Source organism: Paramisgurnus dabryanus, chromosome 5 (assembly GCF_030506205.2).
Source record: "Paramisgurnus dabryanus chromosome 5, PD_genome_1.1, whole genome shotgun sequence".
Classification (NCBI taxonomy): Eukaryota; Metazoa; Chordata; class Actinopteri; order Cypriniformes; family Cobitidae; genus Paramisgurnus; species Paramisgurnus dabryanus.
In genome coordinates this window covers 30,934,513-30,959,307 of record NC_133341.1, presented here as the reverse complement: position 1 = coordinate 30,959,307, position 24,795 = coordinate 30,934,513, and the positions used below count along the sequence as shown (strand labels likewise).

At 37.3% G+C, this 24,795-nt stretch overlaps 1 protein-coding gene across 1 annotated transcript in view; it reads left to right on the top strand.

Annotated features, from left to right (window-relative positions):
* hk2 (hexokinase 2) overlaps positions 1-24,795 on the top strand; it is a 54,896-nt gene that overhangs the window by 4,959 nt on the left and 25,142 nt on the right. The window contains exons 2-7 of the mRNA XM_065250877.2: positions 2,804-2,966; positions 8,757-8,905; positions 14,183-14,302; positions 14,386-14,481; positions 15,847-15,946; positions 21,721-21,904. Coding sequence (XP_065106949.1) covers positions 2,804-2,966; positions 8,757-8,905; positions 14,183-14,302; positions 14,386-14,481; positions 15,847-15,946; positions 21,721-21,904 — 812 coding nt within the window. The remainder of the gene's footprint in view (positions 1-2,803; positions 2,967-8,756; positions 8,906-14,182; positions 14,303-14,385; positions 14,482-15,846; positions 15,947-21,720; positions 21,905-24,795) is intronic.

Here is a 24,795-nt window from a genome sequence, read left to right as displayed (position 1 = left end):
TTTGTTATATAAACAAATGATTTACATAAAGTTTTTCCGGACCTATGAAAATTATGAGAATTCAGATTCGGACCTTTGAATGTAAACTTTGAGAACCCCTGATATAAACCAATTTTGTAGTTTTTTCCACATTTAAGGGGAAAATTTTCATTACCGCAACATGTCCATGACTGGATTTGGGTTCTTTGACATGGAAAACAATTAACAAATCTAAAAAATAAAAAGCTTCAGTGCATGTTATACTATAAACATTTACAGTAAAGAAACATGTGGTATTTGGTGATCATTGGTAAATGTAGAGACAATAATAAGGAATATAAATGTGTCCAAGACCAATTTTCTCATCCTCCGCAACAATTTTCAATCATTGTTTAAGCCCTAAAGGAACTAAGATTTAAAAAATAAATGTTGGAAGGGACATAATTGACTGTGACACTCAATATGGCTAACAGGTAAGCAGTTCTTATTTTTCTCTCCAAATAAAAGTTGAAATTTTATTTGTCGTAGTACCTAGACAACATTTTAGTTCTCATTACCGAAACATGAGTTTGTAAATGCATATATTTAATGTAATATCATGTTGCGGTAATGATAATTTTTAATAATGATAATATAAAAAATGTAAATAATTATATAGGAAATATTTTTTAAATCCTCTAAAAATAATGTTTATAGTAAGTTCAGACATTAATCTTATATGTGCAAAAAAAAAATTGGCTTCAAGGCTTTTTAAAAATTCTGATGCTGGCCACCTTCTTTTAGCCCTTTTCTCACACAGATTACAGAAAATACACAGAAAAAAATGATTTAAAAATGCGGAATAAAATCAAGCCCATTTCATCTAGTTTGATAATCAATTTTTTTCTCCGAAATTTCAATTTCCGACAACTTCTGGGCTTTAAAACAGGAAATCATTTTCAGACTGCCTAATGTAATGCCTGAAGGCAGGCATACTCCACACATGTTCATGTATGCATGAGTTCATAGCTTATTTATTTATGGTGTGATCCTGGCCTTCTTTCTTATGTCAGGCAGTTGTGTAATGTGTTCATCCCCCTGTGGTGTTAAATGTCAATCTAGAAGCAGGTTTGCGGGTTTGACTTCTCCGGGTATTTGTGAGTATTTACGTTGAAAAAGTCATTTCTCCTGCTGAGGTGAAATATTTGTGCGAGAATTGTGAACATTGCCTGTGGGTGGGTTTGAATGGTGTCTTGTTTATGTTCCTCTTTGGATGATACTCCCCAGGGTGATATCTTAGAAGAGAATTGAACCATTTTAAACTCAAATTACAAGGTATAGAATACTCGGTAGTAGTTGACCCAAAAACGGAAAATAACCACCAGAGCAATGTCTGCGTTAAGTGTTTGACTCCGGCCCTTTGAAATAATTTGAAAATAATTGTTTGGGTGTGGGTGCCACATTGGGTGTGCATTATTTTTGAATAATTTGACGGCATGTTGTCAATTATTTCTTACTTATATAATACACAATATTATATTGGACATTGTCGAAAGCAGGCCTTTTCCCACCTGATATAATGGCTCTCATGAGCTTTTGATGAAATGGCCATCTGACCTTTTATTGCAATGTGGGACATTCCAGCTTCCCTTTCTTGTAATGTGAAGTCTAGTTGATGTTCTCCGGTTACCGTCGGCCTTCACAGCAGATCTGTAGCTCATTGTGACTGGCAGTACCAGACCAACACTTTAATGAATACTTTGGGGACACAATCTTAACTTGTCTTGCTGTTTTATTATAAACTGTTTTATATAACTTTATCATGCTAAATATTGTGTTTTATCCACAAGTTGATGTTTTTTACTTTGTGCACACAAATGATCAGAACAGATTGCATTCTGTACTGGCAGAATGCAAAGTAAACTTCATACTTGTATACTTGTTTTTTTATTATCTAAAAAGTATGCAAAATACAATGTTAAATATTTTAGTGTAAAAAACTAGTACTGCATTTATAAACCAGAATATTTATGAAGACCTTTATTCTTCTATGTAGACAGTTCAATATGTGAAGGTCACGATTTACATCCAAGGGCCATAACATAGTTTTTGAGTAAAATATTTTAACTAAGAATAAATATTTGCTACATTTTTTTTTTAGATCATTAGACCTGAATTTAGTGTCTTGAAAGCTTTTCTTAAATCCGTTTTTCTTACGCAACTCGTATTTATTTATTTTTCATAGATGGGCTGTGAGGCAGGCACTGGACACAAGCTTCATTACTTTCTAAAAATCACTCTGAATAAAATATGAAAGGATAAACTCAGTGCATTGTATTGCATTGTGGGAAACATTATCATGTATATCATGCATACAGAAAAATGTACTTACCATGCACAGTGTATATTCATAATGCAATAGTGTATTAATAGCATAGCATTCTAGAGTAGTATATCCGTGTCATAGCCCACAATATTTAGTAAGTGATCATGCACAGCGACCCACTTTTTGTAAAAATGACTGAGTTTAATTTATCTGGTGCATTATGGGGCTACTTGCTTGATCAATAAATATGCATGAAATAATTATATTCAGGTTGAAGTTGTTTGCTAATTTGAGAAGAAATGAAACTGGCGCAGGGTAGAAAATTGGTTGTCGGGTAAGTTCGATTACAGTTTAGCGGTCATTGCATAAAAACAAGCTGAAGAGGCATTCAAGTCCGGTACAGCCGTGTAATAGTAAATATTTTGTTGCATTAAATTGATGAATTGATTAAACAGACAAGTTTAAGTAAACTGGCTGGCTGTGTGAATAAGATGTTGACCCTTCATCTTCTCTTTCCAGGTGGACAAGTACCTGTATCACATGCGGTTATCTGAAGAGAACCTGATGGACGTCTCCAGGCGCTTCAGGAAGGAGATGGACAAAGGTCTAGGCAGAGACACTAACCCAACTGCGGCCGTCAAAATGTTGCCCACCTTCGTTCGATCCACACCTGATGGAACCGGTAATTTACATTGTCTCAATATACTGTATAATAAAAGAGATTATTGTCGTGTCTTTAACCTCCTATTACGTATGCAAATTGGTGGGTGGGGCTAAAGAGAATAACCTGACTGCACTCACTCTCCTTTGGGTTTGTGCACCTCTCACCCTCGATCACGGTCAAAAGAGCGCTCACGTTTCAATATTTGATTGACAGGACAGCTGCCTCTGTGGTTGCTGGACCCTAAGGGGGCGTGCACACCAAAGCTTTTACGCCCGGGGCCGGCGCATGTTTTCAATTGTTTCCAATGGAAGCTCGCATTTTTTAAATAAATCAGCAGCTAGCGTTTTTTTTTCGTGGCGAAAGCCGCCGCTTACCGTTTTTTGCACGCTCAGCTTTGAATGTCGAGAGTTTAAAGAAACCAACTTTGGGTAAAAAGCTCCGCTTGCCCGTCCAATCACAGCGGAGGAGGGGCGGGACAAGTATCACAACAACCAACCGGCTCACAGCTTAAGTATCACAGCTACCAAAGCAAGAAAGCTGGCGCTCAGCTGAAAAAACTAGTTTAACTACTTTATCTTCTTCATTTTGAATAATTTATATGAATGTTTTTTTTCAATAAATAAAATACTTTTTTTAAACTATGATCGAAGTAACTTGGTTCGATTTACTGACTTCTATTTCAGCATTGCACAGCCAGATATTCGTAAGTGTGGCTTAAGTGTCCAATTTTCCAACATTTATTGAAATTCTTCCACAAAACAATAATTATGTGGTGTGACAAATTAGGCGGGCAAACAGCGGGGGAAATATAAAATATTGTAATAGTAATTGTAATAAAAATGATATTTTTGAGGAAATTGAATTGTCGAAGGACAATCAAGGAACTTGTCGAAGATGAAATGTAGTGTTGTCTTTAGCTTGACCCAGAAAAATCACGTATTGTATGCCTCAGAAGACACTTTGTCCTGGTATTGTTCCTGAATGTCTTGAGTTGTTAGGTGAGAGATTATTGATCTAACTCTACAGGTGTGGTATTATCACCGCTTGGCGTGTTTGTGTGTGTGTTTTATTTCTATGACTGACTCCGCAATTGCAGATGATATTGTCTCTGAGGGTGTTTGCCATATGACATGTTGTCTCAAGCAATCTATGATGAGCAATTCATTTTCTGGAAAATGCCCTCACACTGAACTGTAGTCTTAAATAGGTCTTGTGGGTGTGATCCACGGATAGACAGCTGCTAGGAAGTGTTGCCAAGGGAACCGTACTGATCTGCAAGGCGAGGGTGGACGCGTGTCATGATAAATGTTTGCTGTACTTGCTTGCTCAGGACTTTATTTGTATGATGTGGCGCTTGACAAGTTGTTTGCTCGACTGCAGTTATACTTCTTACAGTTCTAGGTCATCTCTTTTCATTTTTTTTATGGTTTACACACTAGGGTTGCTCGATTATGGACAAAATCATAATCACAGTTAAGTGTTGCAATAGTAGGGCCCTATGATTTCTGGACGTAATCACAGAATCCAAGCATAAAAATGGAATTTACTGTTCAATACGGAATGCCATGGAATTTGGCAAATTTTGGATTCAATTCTTTTTAAAACCCATTATAACTCATTAATTGGCAAATAAAAGGACAGAAATGTGAGGAAAGATTTTCCTTTTGGGTTGGACTTAAAGAAAGGTCTATACGTCCGTTTCTCGTCATACATTGCAAACTATTACAAGCACTTCATCAGAGCGCAAGCATGTTTCGTCAAAGCCCAGGACACAGAGCTTACAGTATACTTTCTTCCCACGTCCACCTTGCAGATGTGTGCGCGTGCATCACTTTGAAAGTATATTTACAGAACATTCACAAATTTAGAAAAGATGAAGAAAATGAGCGGATCCACCAATGCAGTGAATAAACTGTGTTCACACCCTAGGGCCCAACGCGACGCTTTTTGACATTTTCTTATTTACCAGTATGTATAGCTCGTATGTGTTCCTTAGACATGAGGGCTTACAAAGCATTCACACAATAGGTAAAAACTTTCAAAACTCTAACTGTGCATTCACACCAGCCGCGGAAGAAGCGGCAAGCGCGGATGATTTACATGTTAAGTCAATGCAAACACGCGATTAGGCATCCTGCGGCGCGGTAGCCGCGGCGCGGTACACGCGGTAGCCGCGGGGCGTTCCTCGCGAATTGAGCGTTGCCGCGGGAAACGCGCGATTTCAAAAATCTGAACTTTGGCGGAATTCCACGCGTTAACCAATCAGGAGCTTGCTGTAGTAGTGACGTGATTACAGGAAGCGAGCGGAGTGGTGTAGTCTCCGCGGAGTCGCAGAAGCACCCTCCCATGACACGGATTTCCGCGTGAATTTCTCGAATGACTAGAATTTCTCCCGCGGCTTTCACGCGAGAATGAAGCGAGTGAACTCAAATGTTCAAGCGTCCAACTACGCGCGAATAGCACGTTTTTGCCGCCTCTTCCACGGCTGGTGTGAACCCACAGTAAAACGCATGCAAATAATAAACTTTCGGCATGAGCATGCAATTGTCCACGGTAGATATGTATTGAATACACTGTTTGATGGGGATGTGAAGACGTGTCGTGACCGAAGTGCGTCCTTATAGAAAATACACATATCGCTGTAAAGACAAAGAGAAATCCAAATTTGCACGTCGCACATGAGCAACAGGTTATAAAAATACTCGCGCTACGTAAAAATGCTTCGGTTCGATCAACAAATTTAGCAAGTACCGATCGAGTCATTTAATGCCTTTGTCGGCCGATACCGATTTGTGGCCGATTGATCTGAGCATCCCTAATTGCTAATGTTAAATCATAGAATGTTGACGGGCAATTTTTATGACAAATTTTTTACATTTTAATACAGATCCCTGAAAAGGTAAAAACACGATGAGTAAAGTCTTGTGATAAAAAAAAAAACTAAAGATTTAGTTGTTTGTCAGTAGCATAGTTGTATTGATAGCCAAAATACATCGGCCTTTATGTAATTTTAAATAAAACTTTCAATAAATTGTTGTTAAATTGTAGTCTTTTAATTTTTTCAGTTGATAAGATAAGCTTTTTGATCAATTTAATTTAACCATTAAAGCCAGAATCCAGAAAAATGAAAACCGCAAACATGGAATTTGAGAATAAATAAAACGGAATTTGAGAAAAAGTTAAACGCTTCCATAGGGCCCTACAATAGGCTACATGTGTCAAGCAGTGGTGCTTTTGAAGTGCCTTACAAACACATCAGTCCAGCAGCACGCAATTTATATTTTAATCGCACAGTAATTGTTTAACCTCAATTATAATGTTTAAATCCGAAATTGAAAATTAAAAAATGATTAATTGCAGAGCCATAGTTTATTTGGCTGCCTCTTGCTGCACTCAAATAGTGTTGAAATGCCCAAAGAGAAGACTTAAGTGTTTAAAAGCTGAAAGACGAAATCGCTTTATTGTTTTCCTTAGTTCTGTAAGTCGCTTTGGATAAAAGCATCTGCTTTATGCCTACATGCTATAAGTGTTGAAATGGCCTGAGAAATCTGTAAAGTGGAGAGTCAAGTGTCTTAGGGAAAGGTGCATTGAAAGGCTTTTGAGGAAAATTTACTAGAAAGTAAACATTGAAGTTATAAAGCTGCCGTATCTTGAAGAATGTAATTTGTCTTTTGAAATTAATAAGCTGGTTTTATCATAAAAAAGTACATTACATTTATATTCATAAAATCTGGCAGAAAGTGTTTTTTTTTTTCAAAGCAACTTGCAGTGCATTGAAGGTATGTTGTTTTTCATCTGGTAACATTCATTTAAGTTTATCCTATCTAAATGTTCAAATCTGTAAAGTGGAGAGTCAAGTGTCTTAGGCACAGGTGTATTGAAAGGCTTTTGAGGAAAATGTATTTGAATATAAGCATTGAAGTTTAAAGCTGCCGTATCGTGAAAAATGGAACTTTACCTTGTCCTTTGGAATAAATAAGCTTGTTGTACTGTCAGAAAATGTACATTATATTTATATTCATGCATCTGGCAGAAATTATTTTCAAAGCAACTTGCAGTGCATTGAAGGTAGGGGTGGGCGGTATTACCAAAAATCAATTTCACGGAATAAGCCATTTTATTTCACGGTAACGGTTAGGGATGGGCATGATTAATCGATGATCGATAATTGATCGTTAAGAATTTAGTCGATGAAGTTAATTTGTTATTGATTAATCGAATACTTTTTTTATCTAATGCAGGTTGCGTTGCCTAGCGTAGCGTGTGTCTTGAAGCAATTAAATGAATTTCACTGTGTGGCAGCAATTCAACATTTTACCACCAGGGTGCAATATTTGACGCCATACTCCGTTATCTGTGACCTTCCGTTTTGATAAAAAAAAAATAATCATGAAGAGGTCATGATTTTTTGGAACAAATGAGGTCTCTGTTTAAGAATGCGGCTCACAGCTGCAGGTTCCGCTGCTTTAGAGCACCGCATATTCAAGCGCATTTATGTTCTGTTTGTCTAACTAAATGTAGTTCAACTGTTTGCCACAAGTTGATCTTGTAATAAAGGTCTCATGGAGAAAAACACGCTGTATTTTTGTATTCAACATTTTTTAATTATAAAAGTTAAATAATAATTTTTTATTATAAAAATATTAATGATTAATCGATAGTCGATCGTTAATTCTCCCGACAATCGACTAAAAATTTTTTATCAAATGCCCATCCCTAGTAACGGTATATTTCATGGTATATATGTTCAGCTTTGTTTATATATTTTTTGGAATATACAAATGTGCCTCTAACTAATTAGCTTTTAACTAATGCTCACCACAGTTTTAAAAATATAAGAAGTTAAAGTTTGTGTTAAAGTGAAAATGCACTAAAGATACCAAAAGGTAATCCTTGATAGACAGAATCTTGTTTTTAAATCAGTTATTTATTTAGTAGAATATAGAAGATATAGTATGCATTATATTTTGTATTTATTCATGCATAAAAATAGGCATGTAAAGCGAACAAGTATGAATATGCACAAACCAGCAGGGAAAATACTTGTATAAGAGATCTTTAAATATGGAGATTATAAATAAGACAGGTGCTCTGAGGCGATGATCATGGAATCTGTTTTGAGATGGTCTTGTCGCTCTTTACTTTCATAGACTTGCATCATAACCGCTGCATCTCTTTCTCTTCTTTCTGATCAAATATGTTTGTACTATATGCAAACGGTGCGTCAAACTACATCGCTCCAGCTGCCCACCCGTCACTGATATAAACGGGAGTTTTTTCTTGGCTTGCTTAAAGTTCAAAAAACGTATGAACGAGCGAGGGGAGGAGAGACCTGCGGTGGATTCGCTGCTGCCCATTATGACATTTTAGAAATCACTTTCATTTGTTATGAGTGGATTATTTCCTGTTTTTCTGTTACATTCAGTCTAACTGACTCTTAACATGTTGGAGTGCAAAGTTGGCCACACCCACTTATTTACATCACACAGTATTCACAGAATAGAAAATTACGTCTCTAATTTTATTTCAAGTTAATGTAACTGTCATACCAACCAGTCCTAATTGTAGGTATTCATTGTTTTTTATTTAGTTACATTCATTTAAGTTTATCCATTAAATCTGTTTGTGAAGTAATCTATTAAAAAACCAATAACCAGCTCATATAATATATGTTAATATAAAAGCAAATAAGCATTGTTTTAAGTGTGACCATTGTCACGCATGCATAACAATGAAACACAAACCACAACAATCGAAATGTCAGTTATGCTGTCAAATATAACGTACATTGTATTTTTTTGCTTTTAGAAACGGGTGACTTTCTGGCCCTGGACTTGGGTGGAACCAATTTCCGTATTCTGCTAGTGAAGGTGTCCAGTAATGGAAAGCAAAAGGTGGAGATGAAGAACCAAATCTATGAAATTCCAGAGAACATCATGAGGGGGCATGGGACAGAGGTGAGGAGTGTGTTTGTGTGTGTGTGTGCGGGGGTTATACAATTTGTCACTCATTGTCATGATCACAAGATGTTACAGGCCATAACAATACAGTATTGTCTATAAAAAGGGTGTCTTATATGGCTGTCCCTGTTGTCTGAAGTAGAGCTGCAACAACTAATCGATAAAATCGTTAAAAATCGATTATGACATTTGTTGTCAATGACGTCACATGCTCATGTCACAAGGCTTGTTCGACTTCATGCGGCAGCGCAAGAACGGGCAGATGACATCAAAGTACCATGAGAACGATTCGAGAAATCATACAAAAGTGTCTGATTTCGAATCGCTCTCGCGGTGCCTTGATGTCATCTTCCTTTGGGTTCTTGTGCCGCCTTGTGAAGTCAACATGCCCCTTTTCTGTGTTTTATGCGTTGTGCCTCATACGTCCTAAAAAGTGAAGCTGCTGGCTCTCTGATCGCCCTCTGGTGGCTAAATGCAAGGTCTGTTAAAGGGATAGTTTGGCCAAAAATGATATTAAACCCATGATTTACTCACCCCCAAGCTGTCCGAATTGCATATGTCCATCGTTTTTCAGACAAACACATTTTCGGATATTTTAGAAAATGTTTTAGATCTTTCAGTAGATTAAATGTAATGTTCGGGGTCCACGACCTTCAAGTCCAAAAAAAGTGCGTCCATCCTTCACAAAATAAATCCAATCGGCTTCAGGATGATAAACAAAGGTCTTCTGAGGGTAATCCGCGCGGTGTTGTTGTAAAAATATTCATATTTAAAACTTTATTAACAAAAATAACTACCTTCCGGTAGCGCCGCCATCTTAGACTCCTCTGTATTCAGGAGAGAGTAATAGCGTAGTGTACGCACTTTTCTTAGTGACGTATGACAAATTCGGAGGGCGGGGGCACAGAGCAGCAGCAGAGTAGCCTCCGTAGGCTGCGTAAGCTCTCATCCTGAATGCGGACGCGACTAAGATGGCGGCGCTACCGGAAGGTATTTATTTACGTTAATAAAGTTTTAAATATGGATATTTCTACAACAACACCGTGCGGATTACCCTCAGAAGACCTTTGTTTTTCATCCTGGAGCCGTTTGGATTTATTTTGTGAAGGATGGACGCACTTTTTTTGACTTGAAGGTCGTGGACCCCGTAACATTACATTTAATCAACTGAAAGATCTAAAACATTTTCTAAAATATCCGAAAATGTGTTTGTCTGAAAAACGATGAACATATGCAACTCGGACAGCTTGGGGGTGAGTAAATCATGGGTTTAATATCATTTTTGGCCGAACTATCCCTTTAAAGATCGCAGCTGATTAACAAATAGCATCATGACCCAACTTCCGTCGATCTAATCAATTCTCAATAGACAAATAATAGCCCTACGTTTATTTATTTTAGAAACATTTCACTCGGATATACATCATGACGGAAAATAAAACAAACTCCACTTCCGTTTTATTGTGATTTAAACGCTGATAGTGCTGTATAGATTTGCTGCACCATCTTCTGGAATTTTCTTAAGCCCACAGTTTTTTTCAGTTTTGTAAAGATTACTGCAAATTAAATTAGTAGTGAATCACCCATTAGTAGAGAATCACTAGTAAATCAACACATTTAATTAGATAACTAGTAAATTGGAACAAGTATTTTCTTTGTATATGTGTTTTTGTGTGCATGTCGGTTTTGCGGCCTTCCTTCCTCCTTTTTTTTTGTCCTTGGCCAATCACATGCCTGTATGTTGCAATTTTCATTCAGTTCTGTAAAACTGAATTCTCCATTCTTTCGTCACACAGAAAATAAAGTTCAAGTGAGTACACTGCATTGTAGGATATGGTGCTGCACCCTATATTTTTGTTGATTGCTGTACCAAGATGACATTCACCAAAATGTAACACATGTACTGTACAGTGTACAGTATGTTTTTCTGAATGTGTCTGTGTGTGTTATTTGCCTTTCTGTTTTTTACCATCTCTTTTCCGGTATGTTAAAATAAGTAACAATAATGCAGAAGACGACATTAACTGCTGTTTAAATTGCCATGCTTGATTTTATAATGGAAACATATATAACATATATAATCATTGCTTCTCTTGTTGCACAGTTGATTGACATCTCCCTCATGTAAACTTTGATTGACGTTTATTTATTGATGTTTATTTCTCTTGTACGTTAAGCTTTATATATTTTACCTTAATGAGCGTTAACATATTCACTTGTGTTCTCACAGCGCATGACAAAATATGCTTCTTATCTGCTAACATCTGCTTTTAGACAACTCTAATTTTATTTAGATGGGACAATGCATATTAATGAACGTACAATAAGAATTGACGTAAATACACCGGATTTAGCACAATGCTAATTTCCATCCGTAGATGGATCTAATCTGCTGACCTTTAAAGGTTTAATGAGTAAAGATTGTTTGTAATGTGTTTTTCAATGGCTTGATTCATTTTCTTTCTTTTACATTTGTTCACCGTTAAGATTTTTTTACACTTAAAGGGATAGTTCGCCAAAAAATTATGATTCTGTCATCATTTAGCTTACTCAAGTTGTTTCAAACACGTATCCATTTCTTTGTTCAGTTTGTGTTTAATAGAGCAATAAAATTAATACAGGTTTGTAAAAACTTCAGGATAACAGAATAAAACATTTTGGGTGAAGTGTCCCTTTAAATGCTTAATGCTTTTTTCATTAGTACAGTTACATACTTGATCTGTAAAACTTGTGGAATCTGTGTTTAAAGGTGCAGTACAATATCAAACTCCTTACAATGTAAACCTTGTGCATGCAAAAGACCGCTGGAAACAGGCCAATCATAACATAACACCGACTGTGACTTAGTCGCGATATACCCCCAACATTAAATTACACATCAAATTAGGTACAATGTTGTTACAATGCTAAAAACAAAGTTGTAATTGCTGAGTTAGCGTTATATGCCACTTAATGCTATATGCTAGTGTTTAGGCTGCCAAGTTTTACTATTGATGTCACAGTTACGTTTTGCAGGTCCGTACTGAGAAAACATAAACTTACCACTCAGAAACGTCCATTTCCAATCTCTGAATAATTAATTATTCCTCAAAATCTGTATCTTCGACTGATGCAGACTCAAACATAAGGTCTGGATGCACACACACAGAGCTACTGAAATGAGCCGCTCTGAGAAACAGCCAATCAGAGCAGAGCTCAACATTATTATTCATGACCCTTTCAAATTAAGTAATAATCGACCATTAAATTCTGGGGACAAATCCTAGAGGTGTAAATGGACATGAAAAACCGTTTCTGGATAATTTTTACACTTAATAAAGTCAGATATCAAAGAACATTGAAACGTATTGTATCAATGCATTCTTTGGCGCCTTTTTGCTAAGTTTACATCAACTGCGTTTCAGGCATCAAAATCGCGTCTACCGCGCCTAGTTAAAACAGTTAGTTACGGCGCCTAGCTTAAACAGTTTGAATGCATTCGCGCGTGTAGAGCGAAGTAGACGCGCGGAAAAACCAAGCATTTGACACGCATCCGAGGCAAACTCCGCTTCTTGTGGGAGGGGCTAAGTGCTATGCGGTTGTCTGTTTGTAAGATGACTGATGTTGATTGTGCATTTATCGAGAGAGTTACCAGTTTGTATTTGGTAACCTTACTATAGGGGGAAAATAAACGGCGCGGGTCGATAAACGTCACGTGACTCAAAAGTGAACTGTGTATTACAACTCACCAGGTTGCCAATGCCCAATGTCCTCACTGACACTCTTTCAAGCGAGGTCCTTTTTTATTTCTGTCTTCTCTATAGAAATAAGAACTTGTCGTATAGCTCCAGGTGACTGCTTGTGGACAATATCAAGCGTTGGTTGAATGAGTGACTCCGCAAGCAGGCTCCTGATTGGTTAACGCGGCGTGAAATTCCGCCAAAGTTCAAATTTGTGTGAACCTCAAAATGCTCAAAAAGCACCATTCGCGCGTACCGTGCACAACGCCCAATTCGCGCCTTTCGTGCGAGCTAGACGTGCGTATGAGGCGGAAACGCGTCTTTCGCGCCGAGCCAAACGCCTCTTTTGTGCCGCGGGACCGCCAGACGCGTGTCTTCACATTGACTTAACATTGAAATCACTCGCGCTTCACGCCTCTACCGTGGTTGGTGTAAACGCAGCATTAAGCCTTTTACAGTGTTTTATTTCATCTTAATTTTTTACTAAATGCTCTGTTAAAATTAACCAATAAAACTTTCTTTGGTATGAAGTTATGCTGAATAAAATGTTTTTACTTATATGCCAAGTTGATTTGCATATAATTGTCTGCTAACACAAGCTTTGGATTTGAATGAAAATGAATGTCCTTTTACTCCACATCATTCTGAATCATTTTACATTTTGACCATTTTTTTCTCCCAGATAAAAACGAGACAAATTGTTCCTCCTGGTCTAAAAAAAATCATGTTTTGTAAATCATGACATTATTATAGTACATAGCGCACATAAAATACATTGTGGAGCGAAATATAAATGCACATTTTCTTGCACTCACAGATCACCCACAGTGAAAGCATTTGCCAAAAGCATAAATGTGCTTATTTGAATGGAAGTTTGTTCACCACCCCCACCATATGAGTCCTTTATTGATAGGACGTGACCAAAGTGTGAGCGGCACATTTGATGTCCTGCAGGCAGTGTTTGATGGGTTGCACCTGGTACTTTATGTTCCTTGGCCTCACGGATACATAATTTCAACCTTTAAAGATGATTCGGGTTTTTGATGCATGCATATACTGGCCTCATGATCTAGAAATGGGGATGCCTTGGCTGGGTCTCCCGTGTCACTTTCAGTTATTACACGGCTGCTCTCCCTCTCTGGGTTTGACCCAAGAACACCAAACCACTTATGTTGTCTCCCTTTTGGGTTCTTTTGTATGTTTTTACTTTCAAAGCTTCTTTGGGCATGTTTGTGCATTTGGTTCACCAGCTTAACCAGTTCAATCAATAAAGAAATGTCTATTTCTGTTACTATACCTTGCCTAACCTGTGCTTATAATTTTTTTATCAACTGTAAAAAGAAAGAATCCCTATTTAAGAGATTAAAATAATAACGCATTTGACTGTACATTTGAAGCTTTATCGGCACCATTTTGTTTCATTTAGCCTTTGACAATTATTCATCCGTAATAATTAAAGGTTTTTGTATGTGTCTTTTTTAAATGCAAGTCCTCAAAAACGGACAAATGCAATTAAGTCGGCATTAAACTGAATCCTTTTATGTTGCTTTTCCAGCTTTTCGATCACATAGCTGAATGCTTGGCCGATTTCCTGGAAAAAATGGGCATCAAAGACAAGAAGCTGCCTCTCGGCTTTACCTTTTCATTTCCATGCCAGCAGACCAAATTGGACGAGGTGAGATGGGAAGGGGAAAGATTAAATGAAAATTAAAAATGAGGGATTTCTCAAAGCATGTCACAATGTTTGCATTTGTCCAGAGTTTTCTGGTGTCGTGGACCAAAGGTTTCAAGGCGAGTGGAGTGGAAGGGAAAGACGTTGTAGGTCTTCTGCGAAAGGCCATTAACAAAAGAGGGGTAAGAATGTTTTCAGATGTCACTGGGGTTGTGTAGTATGTCAGATAGGTGGGTTAAAGGAATATTCCATTTTCTTAAAAGAAAAATCCTGATAATTTACTCACCACCATGTCATTCAAAATGTTGATGTCTTTCTTTGTTCAGTCGAAAAGAAATTATGTTTTTTGAGGAAAACATTGCAGGATTTTTCTCATTTTAATAGACTTTAATAGAGCCCAACAATTAACACTTAACTCAACACGTAACAGTAAGACTATAAATGATCCCAAACGCGGCATAAGGGTCTTATCTAGCAAAACGATTGTCATTTTTGACAATAAAAATAACAAATATACACTTTTAAAGCACAACTTCTCGTTTAAATCCGGTCGTGATGCGCCAGCGTGACCCCACGCAATACGTCATGACGTCAAGAGGTCACAGAGGACGAACGTGAAACTCCGCCCCAGTGTTTACAAGTGTTGAGAACGAGGACCGTTCCTACGTTGTTGTATGTCAACTGATACTAATTAATGTCTTTGTGTCAGTTTATTGTTTACAATGGTCCGCAAATGTGCGTTTTATATATGTAACACGTGACCTCCCTACGTCACTAAGCATTTACGTTAGGTCGCGCTGGGCCGTATTTAGACGAGAAGTTGTGCTTTAAAAGTGTATATTTGTTGTTTTTATTGTCAAAAATGACAATCGTTTTGCTAGATAAGACCCTTATGCCTCGTTTGGGATCGTTTATAGTCTTTTGAATCTCCGTTGAAAAAAACTGTTAAGTGTTAAGTATTAAATGTTGGGCTCTATTAAAGTCCATTAAAATGAGAAAAATCCTGCAATGTTTTCCTCAAAAAACATAATTTCTTCTCGACTGAACAAAGAAAGACATCAACATTTTGGATGACATGGTGGTGAGTAAATTATCTAGATTTTTCTTTTAAGAAAATGATATATTCCTTTAAATACATCATTGTTGACAATAAGAGAAAAACAGCTCACACAAAACGCCACAAAGTAAAATAACTTTATACTGTGCTAGCCATCGTGATTTAGATTTGTTTTTGCAATGGTATAATGATTGCATATACAAGGAATTTGTATGCAGTACTAAAAAAACCATTAAATAATCAGCTTTTAATAATTTTGTATTTAGTGTGGGCTCCACGTACACTTGAGCAAAAGCAGGATCTCTTAAACCTGCACGAAATCCTAATTTCTAATCAAATGACTTTCGTCTCCTCTTGTTTTGCTCTTAATGGCAGATATGCAAGCCATACAGTTATATAGTGATTTCACTTTGCATGATAATAAGCCACAATTGCTTTATTTGACATGGTTTACATGACTTTGATGTACAAGCTTGTGTTCTCTCCGCAGGACTTTGACATTGACATTGTTGCCGTGATTAACGACACCGTTGGCACCATGATGACGTGCGGCTATGACGATCATCATTGCGAGATCGGCCTCATTGTCGGTGAGTCAGTTTTCTGTGTTTTCGCTCACCGGCTGGGAAAGGCAGTCAGGGGTGCCAGTGGGGTTGTCGGGCTAATGGTCTGCCTTTGTGCTTTATATAAACCTTTTGTTCTCTTATTTGTTTAGGTCGCTGGTTCAATGAATGCTAGGGAATACACTGTAACAAAATGAAATGGTTGTTGGTTCTTTTTCTTCTTAACAACAGTCATTCAGATATAGCAATTACAGAGGTTTGAATAAAAGACCTCGAGACGTTCGCAAACTCTGTAGGTCGCGCCTCCGCTATTATGCTTACTAATTCGTACATCATTTTACCGTCACTCTCACAATAGGTGACACTTAATGTGGACTAAATTTAATCTTTCTAATGTGAAAAACTGAAGAAGGTCTTTGGCATCGAGGTGTTGAAGTGGTGCTCAAAAGGAAGAAGAGTCAAGGACTCAATTATGCACTGTAATTTACTGCTAAGATTTAAGTAAGGACATTAAGAATACGCTTGAGAGACCCGTGCTGGCAAAATGAGTCGGAATGCGCACCGTCTATTTTTGCGCTAGAGGCAAAAGAAAGTATAAATGTCAAAATTGAGGTTTTCATAAAAATATGAAAACTGGCGATCTCAATACTCTAAATAGTCATTAAACACCTAAAATTATCTTTATTTGTACGTTTTCTGAGAGGTGTACCGTCCTATAAATGCTTTATTTAATACAAAGATGCGTGTCCATCCACATGCTCCTGACATTTTGGTTTCGGTCTTAAAACATGCAGGAATAGTGCAGGACTCGCTTGATGTTCAGGGTTCCCACGGGTCCATGAAATCCTTGAAAGTTTGTGAATTCAGGGGGGAAAAATTGAAGGCCCTAGGAAGTTTTTGAAAATATACATACATAGACACAGGTCATTGAAAGTGCTTGAATCTATTTTATGCAAGAAGTTTTCTGGAAAAAAAATCATATTATTCCCTGTGTAGTGTAGGATAATATCATAAAAATTCTAGACTTTTTAAGCACACGTGCTAAACTAAACTAATGCCTAAATCTTCTGTATGCGAATGTTGATTCATACCAAAATGCTTTTTTGCATAGTTGTGTTTGACACATGAAAACATTTCGGGTTACATATGTAACTGTTGTTCCCTGAGATGGGAACGAGACGCTGCGTCTCCCTTGCCATACTTCCTGCTTCCCTGTAACGCAGTCTTTGGCAATATTTCAGATAGCGATATACTTCCTGGCTCCCGCGTCACCCTGTCTTTGTCGTTAAGCCTCACCATTGGTTGAATTTGATATACACATTCAGACGCACTTACCCCTGGAGGTGTCCCCAAAGTGTCACCGCAGTGACGCAGTGCGAGTTCCCTCGAAAGGGAACTGTAACAATGTATCTTTAAAGGTAACACAATGTAACCTTGCTTTCACTTGAAATGTGTCCCCACATTTAGTCCTTCAATTTGAGGGTATTGGACCTGGAAAGTCCTTAAAAGGTCCTTGAATTTGAGGTTAACTACGGTATGGGAACCCTGAGTTATAAAGAGAGATAAAGTTCAGGACCTGATTGATGTCAAAAGAGTTATTAAAGCAATTTATTATTAATTATTATTATTATTATTATTATTAAGACATGGAAACGATCTTCCTCGCACTGACTGACACATCTGAAGCATGCACAGATCCAAAGTGGTTTGGGTAGATTTCTTTGGACCTGAGAAGACCTCTAGTACTTCTAGGATTTCTAGCACAACTGTCGGTATCTGTAGATGTCTCCCTGAGTCAAATGTGCCAAATCAGGCCCGATGTGCATTTGCATCCAAACTGATCTTGGCCCACTTCCGTTCGGAACGTGCAGCATTGTACTACAAGCCCCAGCAAGCACTTTGAACGTCGAGACAGCTTGTGTCTTGCACAACACAGCAGTTGTTCAACGCACTGTCAGGATTTCAGCTTTAGTGACAGCACATACTGTTTCAGCAGCATCACTGTTCCTTATTATCAAAAACGTGTTAGGTTGCTAGTGGCTGTCAGCCAGAAAAAAGGAGCAAAGTTGTCCATAAAAGTAGGGTGTTGATGTCAGGTGCGAGTTTGGATTAGCCTACATAAATCTGATTCTAAAGATAAAAAAATAGAAGATTTAATGTTATATTCTTTCATTTTGGCCTATTTGATCTTGAAAGTGTCGAAAAAAATAAATGAAAAGTTGAACTTGACAGGCGGAAATTTCAGGAGATATAGAAAATATGTTTTTGTTTGTGAAGTGACTGGTATGTTCATCATTAACTCATTCCCTGCCAGCATTTTTTTGTGATTTTCACAAAAGTTTCCCAAAATGTCTTCACAAAATTTTCTTCTAAAAATATATAAACATACAAATATATTAAATGAAAGAACAGACACTCTGCTTTCAGACAAACAATAAATAAACAAACAAAACGGAAAAAAACAACTTATCCTATCTATATTTTTTCCTTTGTTTATAAAGTCTTAAATATGTTTCTTTAAAAATATTTTTTTAACAAAAAGCTGAAATAATTGCATTTTTGTGAAGGAATTTTGTTAGAGATCAGATTCAGAACGATTATCAAAACATACATTGCTTCAGTTTTTTCATAAATCGCAGTATTGCAGATTAACATAAACAATTATCAGGAACACTTTTTATGCAAATGTTTTCTCTTAATGTACGAGATAACTCGTCAATGGCAGGGAAAGTGTTAATTGTCACTATGAGACGCTTGCAGGTATAAATAAGTATGCCAGCTTATAATGGGAAAGGAAAGCGATCTCGTAGCATTTTTACCAAATGTGAAAAGACTGTGAATCTTTAAAGTCAATGTCACAGTGCAACATTGAGTCAAGATATTTAATTTACAATGAAATCATTTTGGCATAAAAAGAAATTTGAGAGAAAATTATATAATTATTAAGTAATGCAGAGCAAACCCAATAATAGCCTTTTCTTCCCTTAGGGAATTGATTGTACTCATTAAAATGTGTTCAAAATGTTTATTTGCAAAGAAAAGTTAATGGTTTTATTTATTTCTGTGTTCATTTTTAATTTAAGATGGCTTAATCAAGTAAGAAAATTCAGTTCTTTAGTTGTCTTTTAGTTTGTATGGTTAATGTCAGCGTAATAAACTTCGGCCCTCTTAAAGGTATAGTTCACCCAAAAGTTTGGTTACTAAAATTCCTCAAAATATCTTCCTTTGTGTTCATCAGAATAAATACATTTATACAGTAAGTAAATTATGACAGTCCTGTTTTGACAGCTCTGTTCTAAATAATTTTGAAAAATAAATTTTGTATAAGTGCATCCTATAATAATATTGACTTAATTTTTTACTTTCTGTGCTCACAGCACGTTGCAAAGTATAAACATACAAGTGCATCTAACAATCTAACAAATACCAGAGAGTCTAAACTTAATGGGTAATAAAATCCAAGCAAGCAGAGGATGACGCTATAATTAATGAATCTCCCTAAACTTGATCTTACCGCAGTGGTGTGCACCATGTATTAATAAAGACAGCAAACAGCAAAATGCCCGTATTAAACAGTACTAAACATTAGCAGTTTAATTTATGTATGCTACAGTGCATGATAGGTGAAATTTTCAAATCCACAGATTTAAAGGTGCCAAAGAATGCATTGATACAATATGTTACATTGTTCTCTAAAAGTGTGACCTTATTAAGTGCAAAAATGATCCAGAGACCGTTTTCCATGTCCATTTACAACCCTAGGATTTGTCTATTATTACCTTATTTGAAAGGGCCATGCATAATAATGTTGAGCTCTGCTCTGATTGGCTGTGGCTCATTTCAGTAGCTCTGTGTTTGAGCCAACAGACCTTATGCTTGAGCCTGCATCAGACAAAATAAAGATTTTGAGGAATAATAAATGGTTTGGAAATTGTTAATGCACGTTTCTGAGTGGCAGTATGGACCTGCAAAAAATAACTGTAATGGTACATTCACACGGGGCGTAAGCGTTAACGCTTAACGGAAGGCTTGTCTGAAGAGTGGCCAACAGCCAATCACTGTGGCCGCAACACAAGCTCCGGTCTTCCATAAACGTAATTGGCTGGCTCTGCCTAGGTTATTTGCTTAAGGCGATATGATTGGCTGACGCACACGTTGCCGCTTGAAAAGTTGAGAAATGTTCAACTTCTGCCGCGAGCAACGGCAGTGACGTGGCGCCGACGGATCCACAATTCAGTTTGGCGAGGCATTACATCACTCATTAAAAGTGAATGGGAAGCGTTAACGCTGACGCCCCGTGTGAATGCGCCGTAACATCGATTGTAGGACTTCAGCCTAAATGTTAGCATATAGCATTAATTAGCATATAGCGCTTACACAAAAGTCAATTTTGAACTACAGTGGCTTTACGCAAGCCATTCAGCGTTTTGAAATTACCGCAAGACCACACTTCATATGCTTTTGAGATTCACATTATTCTGCAACGAAATTGTAACAACTTTGTAATTAATTTAATGTGTAATTTAATGTTGGGGCCGTACATCTTGACTGTAACGTCAATCTTGGTGTTATGTTGAGATTGGCCTGTTTTCCAGCGTACTTTTGGATGCACAAGGTTTACATAAGAAGGGGAAACAATAGTGTTTGAGGCTCACGATATGTCATTACTGTGTACAGAGCATTTATTATTCATCTATGTCTGGGTAAATACAGAAAAAAAACAGAAAAACAGAAATTGTGCATTTAACTGAAACACTTGTGTAATTGAGGGTGTATTTCAGGGTTTAGGTTTGTTGTGCCGTATTTATTTGTTTTGGTTAATACAAAGTCAGGGTTAATGGTGCATTTAATATTTAAGGATTTTGCAATATGTTAATTAGAGCATAATGGAAAATAGCTCTACAACCATAGCCATGAATGTGCCACATTGATCCTTTGTAGAAGATATCAACAGTTATGGAAAAGCTAGATTATCAGGATATTTGAAATGATGATTTTTACTGTAGATCTGGAAAAGAAATGGAATGAATGCAATCTGAAAATGCGGTAAAAGTCTATTGGAAATTTCTGTAGTGATGTTTTGTTCATTTTAAGTCCATTCTCTTAAAAATAGCTTCTGAAATTGCTTAATATCCAGTAATCAAGTATATTAATATGAAAATTCATTGGTCATTAGGTGTGAGAACTCTGTTTATAATAATCAAATGAAAAATATGAAGGTTTTATTAACAAGAGTAGTAATCTCCCACTGTGATCCATCACACCAGGAATGTTCATGAATTTCTCATTCTGCAATCACCTTAAGAGGGGGTTTAAATATGCGAAAAATCTTAACAGTCATTCTTATCGCAGGGTGTGATAACTTGTACTTCAGTGGAAATTGTAAAATATATATATATATATAATTTACATGGTTTTATAAGGTTGTATTTAACATGGGGCATTTGCGGAACCAGACAATAGACTGAATGGGCGCCTTTAACATTTTTAAATGTATTAAACATTTTATTAACATAATAAATAAAATCAAAAAACATTGTCTTAAAAAACGACAATATGTTTGTCTTGTGGCGGCTATCGTAGCTTCTCATTGCGTTTTGAAATTAAGCTTGGTTGCAATTGGCAATCTCACCACTAGATGCCACTATAATGCATTGCACCTTTAAAAGTGTTACTATTTGTTCTATGTTTCCAAGAATTTCTTTACCTCCAAACCCTTTTAAAAGAAAACTGCAATTTTTTCCTCTTCAGCCTTTTGACCTTTAATGAGTTTGACACCTTTGCATTTTGACACATTGTAGGTACAGGCACCAATGCTTGCTACATGGAAGAGATGCGACACTTGGAGTTGGTGGATGGAGACGAGGGTCGTATGTGTGTGAACATCGAGTGGGGGGCCTTCGGAGACGACGGGAGCCTTAACGATCTGCGCACCGAGTTCGACCGAGAGATCGACGCGGGCTCCCTCTTTCCAGGCAAACAGCTGTGAGTGACCGTTCCTGCTTTTGACAGTTAGTGCCACTTCCAAGAAGTCTTCTGCTGAGACTGTAAAATCCGGTGAAGTCTTTTTCATAGAGTTGACTACAACTAGGCAACTGCAAGAGAATAAGAAAGGTTGTAACCATGGCGATGCAAGTCGTGGCCACATTATACCAGATCTTGCGGGATCATTTTTGATAGGAAAGTGTAAACGTTGTTAAGAGTACCAGATGTTCCTGTTTCCTGTCAGGCAAAGTGGCCATTTACACCTGGTACTATGGAGTAGTTTGCTTTAAAACAAAACTTTCATGATAGTTTAAAGTCAATCATTTATTAAAAGTCGAAATGATATTAAAGTTTTTGTGGAAAACAAAAAAAAGTTTTAAACCGATCTCCGCCTCTTTTCGACAACATACCGTTGTGGAGTATGTTTAAAGGGATACTCGAGCCAAATATCAAAATTACCCAATGATTTACTCACCCTCAAGAAATCCGAGACATGTACAGTCATGCCCAAAAGTGTTGGCACCCTTGGTAAATATGAGCAAAGAAAGCTATAAAACAAATCTAGAATGTTTCTTCTTTTAAGCTTCAATAAAACATCATATTTTTGTGATTCTTTTTACTAAAGTAAAACAAAGTGGGGGTGGAATTACATTATGAAATAAATGCTTTTCTCTTATACACACTAGACACAATTATTGGCACCCCTTCATTTAATCCTCTTTGCCACCTTAATTTGCAAGGATAACAGCTCAAAGTCTTTTATTATATTGTCTGATGAGGTTAAAGAATTCATGGCTGGTGATTTTAGATTATTCCTTCATACTGAATTTCTCCAGACCCTTCATATGTTGCTGCTTTCTCATCTTCAGTCATTCTCTGTATGGTTCAGGTCAGGAAACTGGGATGGCTGTCGCAGAACCTTGATTTTGTGCTCAGTGACCCATTTTTGTTTTTATGTTTGTTTTGAACAAATGTCGTGAAGAAAGATTTAATCACGACCCATTTATAAGATTTCTAGCAGAGCAACTCAGGTTTTGACTTTTCTATCTGTTGGTATTTAATATAATCCATGACGTAATGCGTCCTAACAAGATTTCCAGGAACTAAGTTTTATATAAAATGGTATTATTTTGCATAGCTTAACAATCTTTTGCTGCACATCTGAACTATAGTTTATCCACTGTGATGATGGATTTTGTGTTTCTTAATATTTATTCTCTTGTGAAACTCACTTAAAGGATTATTAGGAACACCTGTTCAATTTCTCTTTAATGCATTATCTAATCAACCAATTACATGGCAGTTGCTTCAATGCATTTAGGGGTGTGGTCCTGGTCAAGACAATCTCCAGAACTCCAAACTGAATGTCAGAATGGGAAAGGTGATTTAAGCAATTTTGAGCGTGGCATGGTTGTTGGTTCCAGACGGGCCGGTCTGAGTATTTCACAATCTGCTCAGTTACTGGGATTTTCACGCACAACCATTTCTAAGGTTTACAATGAATGGTGTGAAAAGGCAAAACCATCCAGTATGTGGCAGTCCTGTGGGCGAAAATGCCTTGTTGATGCTAGAGGTCAGAGGAGAATGGGCCGACTGATTCAAGCTGATAGAAGAGCAACTTTGAATGAAATAACCACTGGTTATAACCGAGGTATGCAGCAAAGCATTTGTGAATCCACAACACGCACAACCTTGAGGCGGATGGGCTACAACAGCAGAAGACCCCACCGGGTATCACTTATCTCCACTACAAATAGGAAAAAGAGGCTAGAATTTGGCTAAAGCTCGCCAAAATTGGACAGTTGAAGACTGGAAAAATGTTGCCTGGTCTGATGAGTTTCAATTTCTGTTGAGAAATTCAGATGGTAGAGTCAGTTTGGCGTAAACAGAATGAGAACATGGATCCATCATGCCTTGTTACCACTGTGCAGGCTGGTGGTGGTGGTGTAATGGTGTGGGGGATGTTATCTTGGCACACTTTAGGCCCCTTAGTGCCAACTGGGCATAGTTTAAATGCCACTGCCTACCTGAGCATTGTTTCGGTCCATACCTTTATGACCACCATGTACCCATCCTCTGATGGCTACTTCCAGCAGGTTAATGCACCATGTCACAAAGCTTAAATCATTTCAAATTAGTTTCTTGAACATGACAATGAGTTCACTGTACTAAAATGGCCCCCACAGTCACCAGATCTCAACCCAAAAGAGCATCTTTGGGATGTGGTGGAACGGGAGCTTCATGCCCTGGATTTGCATCCCACAAATCTCCATCAACTGCAAGATGCTTTTTAATCAATATGGGCCAACATTTCTAAAGAATGCTTTCAGCACCTTGTTGAATCAATGCCACGTAGAATTAAGGCAATTCTGAAGGTGAAATGGGGTCAAACACAGTATTAGTATGGTGTTCCTAATAATCCTGTGTGTGTGTGTGTCTGTGTGTATCAAGTGTACCAACACTTTTGGCCATGACTTTATGGACATGACTGTATGTCCATCGTCTTTCAAATGAGCACATTTGGAGTTAATTTAGTAAATGTCCTTGCTCTTCCAAGCAACTTCTGACTTTAAAGCCAAAAAAAGTGCATCCATCTTTCACAGAAGTAATCCGCACAGCTCCAATTGGTCAATAAAGGTCTTCTGTGGGTAATCGAAGCAATTTTGTAAGAAAAAATCCAAACTTAATACACTATAATAACTAGCTTCCGGCAACGACACCATCTTGGACTCTCACAGGTCTTTAGATTTAATGCCATTGATCCTGTCCATCATCATTTTAACTTCATAAACACTTTTAATTTTCTGATAGTTTTTGAATGCTCATGAATCTTTAAAAACATTTCTGATGTGTATGTAGTATAGCACAAGTATGGCTTTTCCTGTCTAGGG